Source organism: Nicotiana tabacum, chromosome 16, assembly GCF_000715075.1.
Source record: "Nicotiana tabacum cultivar K326 chromosome 16, ASM71507v2, whole genome shotgun sequence".
NCBI classification, from domain to species: domain Eukaryota; kingdom Viridiplantae; phylum Streptophyta; class Magnoliopsida; order Solanales; family Solanaceae; genus Nicotiana; species Nicotiana tabacum.
This window is the reverse complement of record NC_134095.1, coordinates 5,395,616-5,410,766: the sequence shown is the minus strand read 5'-3', so window position 1 is coordinate 5,410,766 and position 15,151 is coordinate 5,395,616. Positions and strand designations below refer to the sequence as shown.

The following is a 15,151-nucleotide window of genomic DNA, read 5'->3' as shown; positions in this document are numbered from 1 at the left end:
TCTGATTTTTCGAGAGAAGAAGAAAGTTTCTTTTTGAAAGATTTCTCATTATTGTGGAGGGTGCTTGAGTTGATTAAACAATTCCTCTAGCAAATACGGCTTAAAATATTATTAAAGTAAAAAAAAAATAGTTTCTTCTTGTCACGACCCGGAATTCCCACCCTCGGGAGTCGTGATGACGCCTACTCGTAGAAGCTAGGCAAGCCACGAACTTAGAAATCTTTAACTCTTCTGTTTTAATCCTTTTTACAACTTATATTAACAAGTGATAAACATCTAAATGACAGCGGAATACGAGATTTAAGCGGAAGTCTTAAATAAATATAAAACCAAAATGTTTCGAAAGTCAGCACATGCCTCTACCCAGAAACCGGTGTCACAATATCCACAGACTACTAAGAGTACTACATACAACAGTTTGAAGGGAAAATAACATTATTTGTCTCGGATACATGAGATAACAGAACATAATAAAAGATAGAGGAGTCGCCGGGCCTGCGGACGCCTGCAAAGCTACCTCGGTGTCTCGGTGGACTGAAGGCTGGCTCCCCTACTGCTGTTGATCAAGTGCCGCTCCGGTATCTGCACAGAGTGCAGAGTGTAGTATCAGCACAACCGACCCCATATGCTAGTAAGTGTCTGGCCTAACCCCGGCGAGATAGTGACGAGGCTAGGACCAAACCCCAGATAAACCTGTGTAGTTATATAATATATGGCGGAAAATAAACAGGAATAAGCAGTTTAAAATGGGAGGGGGTACATGCTTCAGGGAAACATATCAAGGCCAACAAAAACTTAATAAAATATGAAAGGACAACTCAATATCTACAACCATACAATAACAATATTGTTGCGGCGCGCAACCCGATCGCTTATCATCTAACATTGTTGCGGCGTGCAACCCGATCCAATATAATATCTGTTGCGGCGTGCAACCCGATTCAATATAATATCTGTTGCGGCGTGCAACCCGATCCATATATATATATATATATATAATAATGTTGTGGCGCAACCCGTTCCAAATATATACCGTCAACAATAATCATACTTAACTATCCCGGCAAGGGATCAACAATAGACTACACCATCCCGGCAAGGGAACTCAACAGTACATGTATATACGTCCCGGTAAGGGAGAAACATATTTAACCAAACTTGTTCCAACATCTAACTACCTCGACTATAACCCAACTGGTTTCAACACCTAGCTCAAAGAATCATCAACCTAAGCGTCAGTAATATAAATTAAGAACACAATGCAAGGGAACCTCAACTCAACAATAGCCCGGAAAGGGGGCAACATAATGATCTCCTTTCTTTCTCACTTTTACTTCACAACTCGAACCAATGCTCTAGAGTTTCGATTATCACTTATACTTTTACAATTTGTTATACAACTGGAGCCAACGCTCCTCAATGTTTATAGGTCACAATTCCTTCCACAACTTTACACAACAAATAGAAATCTTCATCAAGGCATGAATAATACAACGAGATCATGAAAATCACAATATAAGACTCACGGTCATGCTTGACACCAACGCATAGATACTCGTCACCATGCCTATACGTCGTACTCAACGAGAAACAAAGAGCAAAATAGGACACAACTCCTAATCCTTCAAGCTAAGGTTAGACCAAATACTTACTTCGATGCCACCAAATGTCATATGGACTTACTCGTGTAATGAAATCATCAAAATAACCTCATGCACATCAAATTAAATCTCGAGATCAATGAAATTTTCTCAAAACTTCTTTAAACATAAATTTTTGCAATTTAAGTCTGAATCAAGTCATGTGACATTCGTTTTTCACCAAATTCCACAGAAATGTCTTAAATCATATATAAGACCTGTACCGGGCGCCGGAACCAAAATACGAGCCCGATACCATCATGTTCTAATCAAATTTCATTTCAAATTTCTTTAAACAATTCCAGAAAACAATTTCTTTTAAAAATTTATTTCTCGGGCTTCGGACCTCAGAATTCGATTCCGGGCATACGCCCGAGTCCCATATTTTCCTACAGACCCTCCAAGACCGTCAAATCACGGGTCCGGGTCCATTTACCCAAAACCTTGACCGGAATCAAATTAGCTCATTTTATAATCAAAACTTATCGTTTTTCACAGATTATCATATTTAAGCTTTCCGGCTATGCGCCTGGACTGCGCACGCAAATCGAGATGGCTCTAAATAAGGTGTTCAAGGCCTCAAAACACAAAATTTTCGTTTTAAAACAAGTGATAACCTTTTGGGTCATCACATTTCTAGAGGTGCTTGATGTACACCGCAGGTAATGTTGGGCGAAGTGAAATGGGCTTCCTAAAACTGCTTGGCCATAGTGTTAACTGCTAATTGTTCCTTGAACTGTTCATTCAGGAAGTTCTGCAAGACATATTGATAGTTGTTGCTTGTTGTTCTCTTTTCAAAGGAAAGGAATAATTGGATGTTCACTGCCTGGATAGCAACATTCGAAATATTGAGAAAATAATCCTTGCGTTCCTTTATAACTCCTTCTGTATATTTGACATGTTTTTTTCCCGGAGGATATAATCAATTGTTCTTCTCTCGAGTAGTTATTTTTTTCCACTAAATTCATATGGTGTGTTGTTGAGACATTATTTATTTTGAAGCCTTCATTTGGAGAAATAATGAGGAAGGATGCTCAAAGAAAGAAATAGCATGCAATAAAGCTTCATCAAGTTCAAGTCCTCATACGACTATACTTCTATGTCTGAACTATACTGATGTATTTTTGTTGGGAATGTATATATAATGGTTCTTGAAAATTAATTCCATTCTTGTTCCAAGATATGGTAGAATTCTAACGTCGTCCAATGCATGATATAGTGATATGCCATAGAAATCTCATCTTTGTGGCTATGGAGGAGTTTATCACATTCTTTTCGGGTAACTACTTTGAATATTGGCTAAAACAATAGACAGTTGTACTGCATATTATGCTTCTTCTTTTTTTTTTGTGAATTTCTGTTATGTTTATGTAGCGATGTTGTATCTATATACTTAGTGATTGCCGAGTTAATTTGAATTCAAATTGGGTTTTCAAAAATCATTATTTATTTGGATTGAGTGTTGTTGTAAATAATTGGGAATATGGTTTGGAGTTTATATCTCAATTTTGAGGGGTTTTGGTGAAGATTAGACTTGATTTTGGCTGAATTTCAGATTGAAACTCGAAGAAGAAGAAGAAGAAGAAGAAGAAGAAGAAAACATGACATACATTATATTACAGCAATTGTAGAAAAATTGTAGACTGTTGTTTATTTATTTTTGAGCTTTTGTGTTTTTGTGTTAAAAGTTTTGATGGGAGCTTGTTATTCCACTCCGTCTGTTTTGGAGCTAACTTGTGCAGAGGAGAAGATATTTTTTAAGTTATATATATATTGCTATACCTTTAAATTCAAGAAAGCATGGTTGTATTGTATTTAAAGAGGTGTGAATTTGTAGAATAGATTGAATGTGAGGAATAAGTCAAATAAAACTCACAATGACTTGTTTTCTACATTTAATCTACAACAAAACTACATATCATTTGAAGAATTAATATGAAAATACAGAATTTCAATGTTTCTACAAATTATCTACAAAATATCTACAAACTGTTCATAACAGAATTTATCTTTCTTTTCATGCATGTTCGTCTGGAACACTAAAGTTACTTGATATGCCAACATCTCCCATTATAGAGGAATACAACTTATCTACAATTTTCTACAACTTTCACACATTATTTCCACCAAGTGAAATACAACTACAATAACATAAAACTTACATACAAATTTTATACAAAATTTATACAATATGTCTTTTGTATATTTTGTATCTGATTTATACATACTAAAAATAATTTTCATACAACTAATTATATATTATACAACTTATCTACAAATTATCTACAATTTTCGTACATTTCTACTAAGTTATATACAACTACAATATAATACCACTTAAATATAATTTTTATACAATGTTGTTCAATTTTCATACAATAGTTAAATGAATAAAAGAAAAATAAATAAACAACATAATACAATTTTTCTACAATTTAACTACAATTTTTCTACAATTTCTTTTTACAATTTCTGCAATATAATGTATGTCATGTCTTCTTCTTCTTCTTCTTCTTCGAGTTTCAATCCGAAATTCAGCCAAAACTAAGTCTAATCTTCACCAAAACCCCTCAAAATTGAGATATAAACTCCAAACCATATTCCCAATTATTTGCAACAACACCCAATCCAAACAAATAATGATTTTTGAAAACCCAAATTTGAATTCAAAGCTTTTTAATGGCTGTCAATGGTGGAATTGCTGCTCTCTTTTTCTTTGCTTTGTATTACTGAAATTTGGACATAATTTCGTTTGATGTAGAAGAATTGTAGAAAATTTAGTCGTTTTTGATTTGTGAATTGTAGAAGAATAATCAATTCGTTTTTGAATTGTAGAAGAATAATCAATTTGTTTTTGAATTGTAGAAGAATAAATCTGTTTGATGTAGAGACGCAAATTTGAAATGAAACTAACGAAGAAGATTAATGTGCGTGATTTGCGTTTGGAAGATCTGGAAGAATATTTAATCCCCCAATTTTAGCGCGCCTAAATAAGGAAGCCTACAACTACAATGATTCCTTATTTAATACATGGTCTATATTTTGTAGAAATACTATTAGCATGAAGGTAACATGCAAACTATGAACATATTTGGTAATATAGTTTCCTATATGGTATAGGAACGAAAATTTTCCTAGAAAAATTAAAGTTCTAAATATTAGGAGAATAATTAAATGACTATTCTTAAATATAAGAAAAATAATTAAATGACTATTCTTATATATTAGGAAAATAATTAAATGACTATTTTGTCTAGTGAAAACTCTATTTTAAAAGGGTAAAAAAGGTGAACGACATTTCGGCCCCGGCCCGACCTGTAGGTCCGCTAACGTAAAGCGAGGAGTTGAGCCTGAACTGGCGCTAAGAGCCTCCGTGCTTTTAATATAGTATAGAATAGATAGATAGATACAAATATATATTAGTACATATTCGTCAAATCTTTTAGCAAGATTAAATTAACATTAACGAAAAGTGCTGCTCTGACCAGACTATACTTAACAGAGATCCTTAACCAATTGAGGGTTTAACGTGACTAAGGTTCTAATATAGTGCAATAAAAAAAATTATAGTCGTCTCACCCCTAAATTTCGTCTTATTATTTATACCTCCTACCTAATTTTTATCACATGCCGAGTAATTTGACATTGCTTTAGTAATTATATTGTTTTAGCAAAAAAATTGAACGTCCAAGAATGCTAATTTATATTGAATATTCAACTTTATTATATTAAATAACTTTTCAACAATTTCTTCTTTCATTTAATTATTTCTTATATAACTCAAAGTTGTATTCAATCATATGAGGTAAAATAAACGAAGTAAAAGATCCACCAAGACAATTTAAGCTGATTTCTATAAAGACGAATTCGTTGATTTTTCTCAGAGTGAAACTTCACAGAACTTGTAATTAACAACTTCCTTCAAATAGGAGAAGTTAAGATGCTCACTTAATACTCCAGAAATTTGGAGCAACAAGTCAACAACATACCCAGTATTATCCCACACTGTGGGATCTGGGGAGGGTAGTGTGTACGCAAACCTTATCCGTACCTTGTGAGGATAGAGAGGCGGTTTCCAATAGACCCTCGGCTCAAACTGAGAATTTTGGAGCAAAAGATCACAACATCTTGAACTGAACACTGAAGACTGACTATACAACTCAAGGCTCCAATATCACTAAAAGAAAAAAGGAAGTCATTGACAACCATTTTGATAGATGAAGTCCCAAGAACTATCAGAGTGGATTGACAGGATTTTAAATTCAGCAAGGAATAAGCTTTATGCTGTAACTTAGGTATATTCTTTAATTGCAATTCCAAAGGGTACCAAAATATTACCAGAAAAGTCCAAATCTTCATTAACCACCAAAAGAATTCCCCTCATATTTGTACACTTCATTCAAAAAACATAAACATTCTTAACTTCTCCACAGAGGAACACAGAGAGGGGATCAAAGGTTCTGTATAGGGTGTGGTTTGGAGTATGGGAAGAAGAGGTAGAGAATTGCCAAAAGACTAATATATACAAGTGGTACAGTATTAGATTTGCATCCTCAAACGCCTGTGTTATATGAAGCTGCTAAACTGACCCCAAGACCAGCAGTTTGAATTTCACAAAAAGACGCGCACCTGCTACCCAATATAGGTACAAAACCTGTTTAACTAATCTTCAACCTGTTGGAGCTTTCCTGCACACAACAGAAAATAAAAGCATCAGGTTCCATTTTGTTTGAAATTTTGCTCAGCTGCACACAACTAACATACTGAAAAGAACAGCTTCTATTTTTACTTTGGAACTCGATGCACATATCAGTTCATTTCGCGAATTGGATACAGAAAGATAGGATTCTGTATCCCGTGAACAATGTATCTATCAGAAAGTGAGTTTCATCCAGAAATTGAAACCAGTATCCCATGAAACCAGTAGTCCCAGTAAGTTTGACAAAAATCACTATACAAGGAGTCGCTTCTTACTCTTCTGCACAAATACTAAAACACTATCAAACACCACCTTTTTTTAAGATCAACAACTTCTTCCGAGGATTGGACTCAGAATCGATGTTATAATGAATAGATAAAAAGAGATACTCTATATGTGCCAGAAAAAATGCACAATGCAAGCAAATAATGAGCTTAAACACCTGCAAGCGGTTTGTAAAACCATCTCATGGAAAAAGAAATAAAAAGGAGAAAAGGACGAGAGAATAGATAAGGTGGTCAGTGTACAGTGTGCTCATACATTTTTGTCACTGGTTATGTAAGACACAACCACAGTTATGTCGTCCAACTTCCCACCATAGTAACGGAAGCCAGCTTCTTGAGCTGCAGCAGAGAAAGGAGTTTGCCTGTTTTTGTCCTGTGCCCTTTGTCGAGCCAATGCGGCTATCTTCTGAGCTGTAACCTGAGGTGCTAAGCCAGCTCTCGTGGCATGCACCACGATTGCAGTTATATCGCTGTTATACAAATTGTCAAACAACCCATCGGTGCCAGCTATGATGACATCTCCTGGAGCAACTGGTATTTTATACACCTGCACCCGAGGCCAGCCATTCAGTTTAACAAAGAATTAGATTACAGAACTATTGGATGGGAGAAACCTATAGTAGACCAGTTGAAAGAAAAATTAGAGTGACGATCGACTCATCATATTTACAGTTGACACAACATTCAACTTGAGGTATAAACGCACTGCAGAGGGTGTCGGACGCCACAAAATCTAAATTATTCGAATTTTGCAAGAATAATATTAGTCAGACCATTCAAAAGTCAAGTCATCTAACGAGCATGTGCCAAGAGTCTAAACAAGGGAGAGAGTGACAGTACAAGTTAAGTTGATTAAAAAAGAACAAAAACGTTCCAAAGTCTCTCGAGATTCAGCTCAATAAGGAAAATGAATAACCAGATGGATTCAAATCAAAAACAGGTTATTCTATCATCATTTGATCACTATTTATCATTATCCAATCCCAGTTCCCGTTTATACTTTTGCTTAATGAAAAGATTTCTTTACTTGTACCATCTCGAAATCTTGAATTTCTTGAAAAGGTTATTCGATTGATGGGATTTGGCAAGAGATCAAGATTCTCTGGTCAGGCTCAGACTGACAGCTTATAAAGATTTCTTTTATACTTTTGCTTAATGAAAAGATTTCTTTACTTGTACCATCTCGAAATCTTGAATTTCTTGAAAAGGTTATTCGATTGATGGGATTTGGCAAGAGATCAAGATTCTCTGGTCAGGCTCAGACTGACAGCTTATAAAGCAGCTTAACAAAGGCTTTTCAATTTCAATTCATCTGAGCTTTAACTTATTTATTCGGAGACTTTAGGAAAACAGAACCTCTACGGCGTGTTATATAAGATGACAAGAAGACCACTTATAAATATACCTCCCCAGAGCTTGGTAAGTCACCAGCACTACCACTCTCTAGCTGAAATGTAAAATTGAAATCATGCTGCTGCACGGGGGATCTGAAAACAGTACATCCATCTCTAACCACCAGGAATCCGCTATCTCCTAAATTAATGGCATGGAGACCCTGAGAAGAGAGGAAAAAGGATAAATTTAACATGAGTAGAGATATAAGCTTCTGTACAGCCTCACATCGTTTTAATTTCATTTTCCTGTTTTAGTCACAAAACAATTATTTCTGTGCACATAGGCGTATACAGTGGCTAAAGAGGTCTAAAAGTCTTTTGCCTGGAAAAAAAAATTCATCATACTCTGAATCTCAGCGTAGGAGTAGCCGATTAAAAAAAGGTTTACTCCCATACCTCAACTCCATCAAGCTACACCTGTGTCCCAAAATGACGCTTTTACTTTCATCTTCGGGCTGGCAGAAAGTGTTTTCCTTAAAAGGAAGGTTTCAATGCATGTTTTATAACTTAAAAAATTATGAGGGACCCATTAACACTTTTTTTTTGACAATGTAACAGGGACCCATTAACACTTTCCTCAATACAACTTTTTCTTCTTCCTGTTTTTTAGAAACCCAAACGCATTGTATGGATCCACATATTCCCCTAACGAATAATAACTAACTCCACTGTCTAGGTATTCTCTTAATAATCTTGCCATGCCGTGCTGTGCCGTGCTGAAGCACAATTATTAAATACTAAATTAGGACACAGGTATTTTTTCACTCTCCTAAAGTTCATATAATGCGCAGAATGGAAGATACAAATTTACATATATACCTCATCTGTAAGGGCAATAATACAGGCAGTTGAGGACCCTTTGGCTTTTGTGTGTATATAAGCTTTCTCCAGGACCCTGGCTGGATCTACTGAACCTTTTGGTTCCTCGCAAATTGCACTTACTGCGTTTGACATGAGTTCTCGGGCGTATTGCCCAGCATCAACACCAAGATCAGCCCATCCACCAACACCATCAGCTACACCAATTACTTGTTCATCGATGCAAATAAAATGAGCGTCCTCGCCACCTTTTTCTTCTTTATCAGGATGAGGCAGGTAACATGACCCTGAATTAAGCTTCAGGCTTCGATCGATATGGATATTTCTGAAATGTGTCAAAAGAAAGATATGATTTAGGAAAAGAAACATGAGGGTTTAATTTTGAAGTTAGAATGACACTGAATTGAGTAGTCTTACATAGTAGCATACATCTAGTTAATTACTAAGTAGATATTCTTAGAACTCCAAAGCAAGCAGCACCTCAAATTTAGGGACACTCTCATTTAGTGATAGTTCTGTGGTGCTGCTCATGAATTGGTTGTATGCAGCAACACATTAAAGACACCTATTCATTCACCAATGGAAGTGGTAGAGATAGAAATTAGCCTAAGGCAACAAGATGTGCAGGTTTCGAGCTATCTGCCTTTTTCTGCAAAATTTAAATTTGAGAAACTTCAGGATGAAACCTTTAACCCCACCTGAACTCACCTACTGACTTGCTAATCAAAATACTTGGGTCATGCAGAATGAGAGAAAAACAAGACTGTTTGAAGGGGTAAAGCGTGATTTTCTACAATTGAGGGACAATATACTGTTTCAAGTTTCTTTGTTGGTGCACCAATGAGGTCCCTTTTTTGTATAGAAAATTGGATGTTCTTTTGCAGAGAACCATATTTGATTGTAGGTCCTCTACATTTTGGCACTGCTTGTATACATGAGTTTATCCACACACTGATGAACTTATTTACCTTAAAAGGACAAAAAGAAGGGGATGCAAGGAACTTGTCAGGCATAGCTTCCAACTACAATCAGGACGGGAGCTAGTAGCCCGGCTACTAGGTTAGTGTTTGGGTGAACCCAGTAGCTTTTGCTCAAGCGGGTGTATTTGTGTTTAAAAATCATTTAATATATACAAATATTAAATTTAGAACTCAATTACTAATACTTAAATTCATTGTTCTAAAATCCACAACCTATAAGGTTGAAACTCTAGCCCCGCCGCTTGTTCCTAATCTCTAGTAATTAAAAACCCAAAGGGATGCATAAATTAGCTTATCTATTGGACTTAACTTAAACATGTTAAATTCAAAGAACACCTCCATTTTCAATTTCAGTGAGTGAGAACCAAATGCTACTATCGAAAATGACTTTGCTATCAAGTTTTAAAACCATAAGGCGGTCATCATAAGCCTAGTTCCGTATCTCAGCTCAACAATGTGCAATCTTAGAAATCATAATGGAGTAAGTGAATGCGAAACGAGAAGAGAAGGTAGTTATAAATTTCTCCAGATCCAGCAAATTTTCTAGAAGTTGATTAGCTGTTATTCTTTTTAGATAGAGTATGTTATTTGCTGGAATCTTTCCTGCAGGAAACTTCAAACCATGTGCACCCTGGACTTTCCTATTGATTAGGCTTTGGTCTAGTGGTTGAGTGGGTTAGACACACATCATGGATCCGAATCCTACAGAAAAAAGCCTGATATTTAAGTGGAGAAGGCTAGAGAGGCAACCTATTATCAGCAGAGTTTCGGACCATGCACCACCAACCCTCGGGGATTTCTCAGTAATGACAACAACTACGCCTCAGACTCGGTTACAAAAAGAAAGAAAAAAGTCGTCTTAAATAAATAACAGCAAAGTCGAGGAACATACTGTTCAGGAGAATTTGCTGAACTTGCAGGGTGTACCTCACGCAGAGAGTTATCAAAGGACACATCAGGAGCAGCGCCAGCAGAGATACATGCAGCTGAAGAACTATGAAAACCCTTGAATCCAAATCCTTCATAAACATTTGAATTGCCCTTGCTCTGTACAGCATTGTATGTGAAATATCCATAGACAACAAAGTTGTTGGGCTGATTGTTATTCCTCACTCTCATGCTGGCTTTTTGAGAATTGTCGAAATTTCTATTGTTATACATAGTAATCGGACTATTTACTAAAAGGCAAGGTTTGAGATGCCTTGAAGTCATTTTACTCGAGGAACAGCCAACAGAAGTTCTTGAACCACAAATGGCCATAGGAGCTTTATGAGAGTCAGTCTCTATAGAAACTTGAGTAGGCTCAGATAATAGGCGATCAATGTGATAGCCACAGAACTGAAATGCATGCCCTGAGACAGATGGTATAGACAATGCACGAGGAATAGCACCGACCACTGAAAAATTCTTCCTCTGATTAACTATATTCAAATTTGCCTGTGCAGCCGCTAAAGTTCCAGGCCGTACAATCACATGCAGGTCAGACAATCTTGCAGATGGCACAGAACAGAAGAATTTCCCGAACAACAATCTCTCTTCTGCGACCAAAATCTCCACCAAATCTTGGAGCCTACTTTCTTGCCCAGATATGGATTTCTTGATTCCCTGCCTCACTGCACCACCTAGTCTAAAAAGATAATTACTCTGCATATTGGCTTATCAACCACAGAACACAAGAAATATCATTACTCCCAGTACATCTATTAACAAGCATACATTTGGTCTTCACTTGACAACTCAGACACCTGCTGAACACGGGAACCAGCATTAGGAGGAACAGATCATAAAGAACATACTAGAGAATATACAGGTAATATATAGCAAAATCCACCATATTTCATATCAAACAATTGCTGCTTACTATACTAACTAAATCAACACAAAACTCAAAAGTTCCATACTAAACCCTCAGTATGCGCACATCCTTTTCAGCCTTGACAGTTTGGTTTACCCAGTGCTCATACTTGTGAACTGCCCTGACGCCGACACCACGGTTAAAAGGGAGTCCGAAGGCACTAAGCTCCCACTATGTGCGGGGTGGAGAAAGGCCAGACCACATTCAGTCTTACGTAGGCAGCCTTACCTTGCATTCATGCAAAAGGCTGCCTCCACAACTTGACTCGTGCCCTCCAGGTCATGCAACTTTTACCGTTGTGCCGAGGCGCCCCGACACCGCGGTTATAAAGGAGTAATTATAAATAAAAAGCTCAAGTAGAAACTAGTACATTATTTTCACCAAAAAAAAACTACTAGTACATTATCAAGCTACTTGCCTAGAAGGCTAGAACCCAGAAAAGAGGAAGAATTGCAATAAATGTTGGACGACTGGAGACAGGCTCTTGAGTTTAAGGGTTTCAAGCTGAGCAGGACGAAACGGAGTACCTGGAGTGTAAGTTCAGCACTGAGCCAAGGGAAGTGGGTGTGGAAATGAGGCTTGAATCACAGGTCATCCCAAGTAGTGGCAATTTCAAGTACCTTGGGTCGGTTTTCCAGAGGGGACAGGAGATCGACGAGGATGTCACACACCGTATTGGGGTGGGGTGGATGAAGTGGAGGTTGGCATATGGAGTCCTGTGTGACAAGAGAGTGTCACCAATACTCAAAGGTAAGTTTTACAAAGCGGTGGTTAGACCGGCCATGATGTATATGGCTGAGTGTTGGCCTGTTAAGTACTCACATATCCAGAAGATGAAAGTAGCAGAAATGAGTATGTTGAGGTGGATGTGCGGGAAACACTAGGATGGATAAGATTAAGAATGAAGATATTCGGGAGAAGGTAGGCGTTGCTCCCATTGATGACAAGATGCGGGAAGCGAGGCTCAGATGGTTCGGACACGTACAAAGGAGAATCTCAGATGCTCCGGTAAGGAGGTGTACGCGGCTGGCTTTGGAGGGCACGAGAAGAGGTAGAGGACGACCTAATAAGTATTGGGGAGAGGTAATCAGGCAAGACATGGCGAGACTTTAGATTTCCGAGGGCATGACCCTAGATAGGAAGATGTGGAGGTCGAGTATTAGCGTTGTAAGTTAGGAGGTAGTTGAGTCTTTCTTTACTTCGTACCTTTGTGAGGCTAGTCTAATAGGGTTTTTGTCGGAGTCAGTTAGCGGCAATGTTTTGCCTTACTACTCTTTCGTTTTCCATAGTGCCGGGTCTATGTAGTGTCTATCGCTTTTGCTTTGCATCTACTTTCTCACTTTTGCTTTGCATCTACTTTCTCACTTTATGATGTTATTTTTCCTATGGTTTCTATTGGTGGTACTGATATTGTCTCTTTTCGTCTTCTTAAGCCGAGGGTCTTTCGGAAACAGCCTCTCTACTCGCTCAGGGTAGGCCCTCGAGCAGGGGTAAGGTCTGCGTACATACTACCCTCCCCAGACCCCACTAGTGGGACTTTAATGGGGTTCCTAAGCTAGCCACCAAAATAAATTGCTATCTCCGTTAAAAAAGCAAATTCAAGGCAATCTCAAGTCTCAACCTTTATTAAAGCCAGTCAAACACAATACTACATCCCTAAGCAAATCAAACACGTCATACAACTATCCTTCCAAAAGCCACAAACATCTGACCACAAAATTATAAAAAGAGATAAAAAAGATCAAAGCACAGAATATGAAACCTCATATAAAACTCCAAACGGACACCCACAACAAAGTAAAAAAAAAAAAAGAAGGGTCTTTAAAAATTGCACCTTTACAGATAACAAAAGCCAAGAATAGACAAGCTAGCAAAATCACAACAACTCAGTACTCAGCCTTCTCTCCCTTTCTCTCTAAACCCAACTTCTCTTATCTCCTGGAAGTTGGCTGTTGGGTTAGCTCAAACGTAAAAGTCCAGAAACTTCCTGTCCCCTGAAGAAACTTTTAGGCTTCGGTTGATTTTCCCACCAACAAAACAAAACCCTATTATCACCACAGAAAAGTTTTCACCTTCCAATCCAATTTGAGATTTGACATTTGAGAATCCTTTTACTTGTCATTAATGATGACCGTTAAAATACGAATAAAATGGCAAGAAAAAAGAAGTGTGTGGTGACGAATTTAGTGCTCGGAATGTGCTAATTTATGCCCAGACAGCTGTTATATATGTAAGGGTGTTTTGGTCATTTCGAACATAATAAGTACTACTACAAAATTGGAGATCTTACGTTAGTATCTTTTTCATTACCTATTCTGCAGGTGAAGTTTGACGGGTGAGTGGATAATGGAGCCGACTTAAGGCGTGTTTGGTCCCATTTTATGGGACTACTGAAGGGTAGAGAACAGCGCAAATGTGTGAATCATGCCATTTCTTTTTCTTTCCTTTTTTTTTTTTGTTGTATTTCCCATCATGGAGGGAGGGGGGGGGGGATTTATAAGATTTAAAAAAAAATCACCATTTTCTTAAGCTAAAGTCAAAATATTCGTTTTGGAGACAACATAATAGAAAAGGGAGATCATAATTTGATCTAAATATGGAGAAACATTGTCGTATATAGTCAGTGAGATAAATTTAAATAGATAAATATGAACAATGAAAATTTATATAGTAAATTAATTACAACTTATTTGAGTTTGAAACATAATTGCTATTGTCATATCACTTTTAAGTCCTAGTAATCTAACCAATGAAGCATTTGTATATTGGTTATCAAATTAAGGTGAATATATTAGGATTAAAGTCTTGAATTCATGTTGAATCGAAGGGTAGTATTTGACCAAAAAGTGTTGAACTTTTTATTAAACTAATTAAATAAGAAGACTTTAAGTAAATCTTAACCAATGATAATTTATTCTATATCTAAGATAGAAGATGAGAGTAAGCAAGCATATCACACATAAGATTTAACTATAACAGTGATTGAATCCCATTATATAAGAAGAGGATGATAATTTTCATAATATCAAACAACAATTAAGAAGACGTAAATGAGAAAGGTCACCGATCTTTAGCAAGGTAGAACCCCACACATTTGATATGATTAGACTAACAATATATATTGAGCATCTGAGCTTCCTTGCTTCTTCTGCTTCGTGGTGGAGAGAAAGATGAAGATTTCTCTTCCTTTCAGGAAACATGTCTGTTTTCTCCGCCCCCTTTTTTCTTCTTTTCACTTAGTTTATATACTAGGTCTTCTCCCTTACCCAACGGTCATTAACCATAGTACTTAAGTCATTTGACTATATTACGTGCTGACCCCTTGAAATGCCATAATATCCAATTCGCCTCTCAGGCATTCTAAATACATGATTTCGGCCGTGGCCGAGGTGCGTCTCATTACAGCGTGGTGTGGATACGACAGTCTCAAATAACTTTTCGTCGTTTCTTCCCACGCCGATTGTCGTCTGACCCATACAG

The 15,151-nt window shown here is 37.1% G+C and overlaps 1 protein-coding gene across 2 annotated transcripts; it reads right to left on the bottom strand.

The window, feature by feature from the left end:
- Window positions 1–5,974: 5,974 nt before the first annotated feature.
- On the bottom strand, window positions 5,975–13,863 carry LOC107803439 (putative protein phosphatase 2C 55). 2 transcript variants are annotated; one of them, XM_016627156.2, is made up of 6 exons: window positions 13,506–13,863; window positions 10,709–11,561; window positions 8,837–9,161; window positions 8,029–8,178; window positions 6,880–7,170; window positions 5,975–6,328 (listed from the first exon to the last, which is right to left on the bottom strand). In XM_016627156.2, the coding sequence occupies exons 2-6, from the start codon at window positions 11,464–11,466 to the stop codon at window positions 6,299–6,301; spliced, it is 1,554 nt and encodes a 517-aa protein (XP_016482642.1). In that variant the 5' UTR covers window positions 11,467–11,561; window positions 13,506–13,863; the 3' UTR covers window positions 5,975–6,298. The 2 variants fall into 2 exon arrangements, with proteins under 2 accessions (XP_016482642.1, XP_016482643.1); XM_016627157.2 differs by having other exon boundaries at window positions 10,709–11,564; window positions 13,506–13,847.
- Window positions 13,864–15,151: the final 1,288 nt, after the last annotated feature.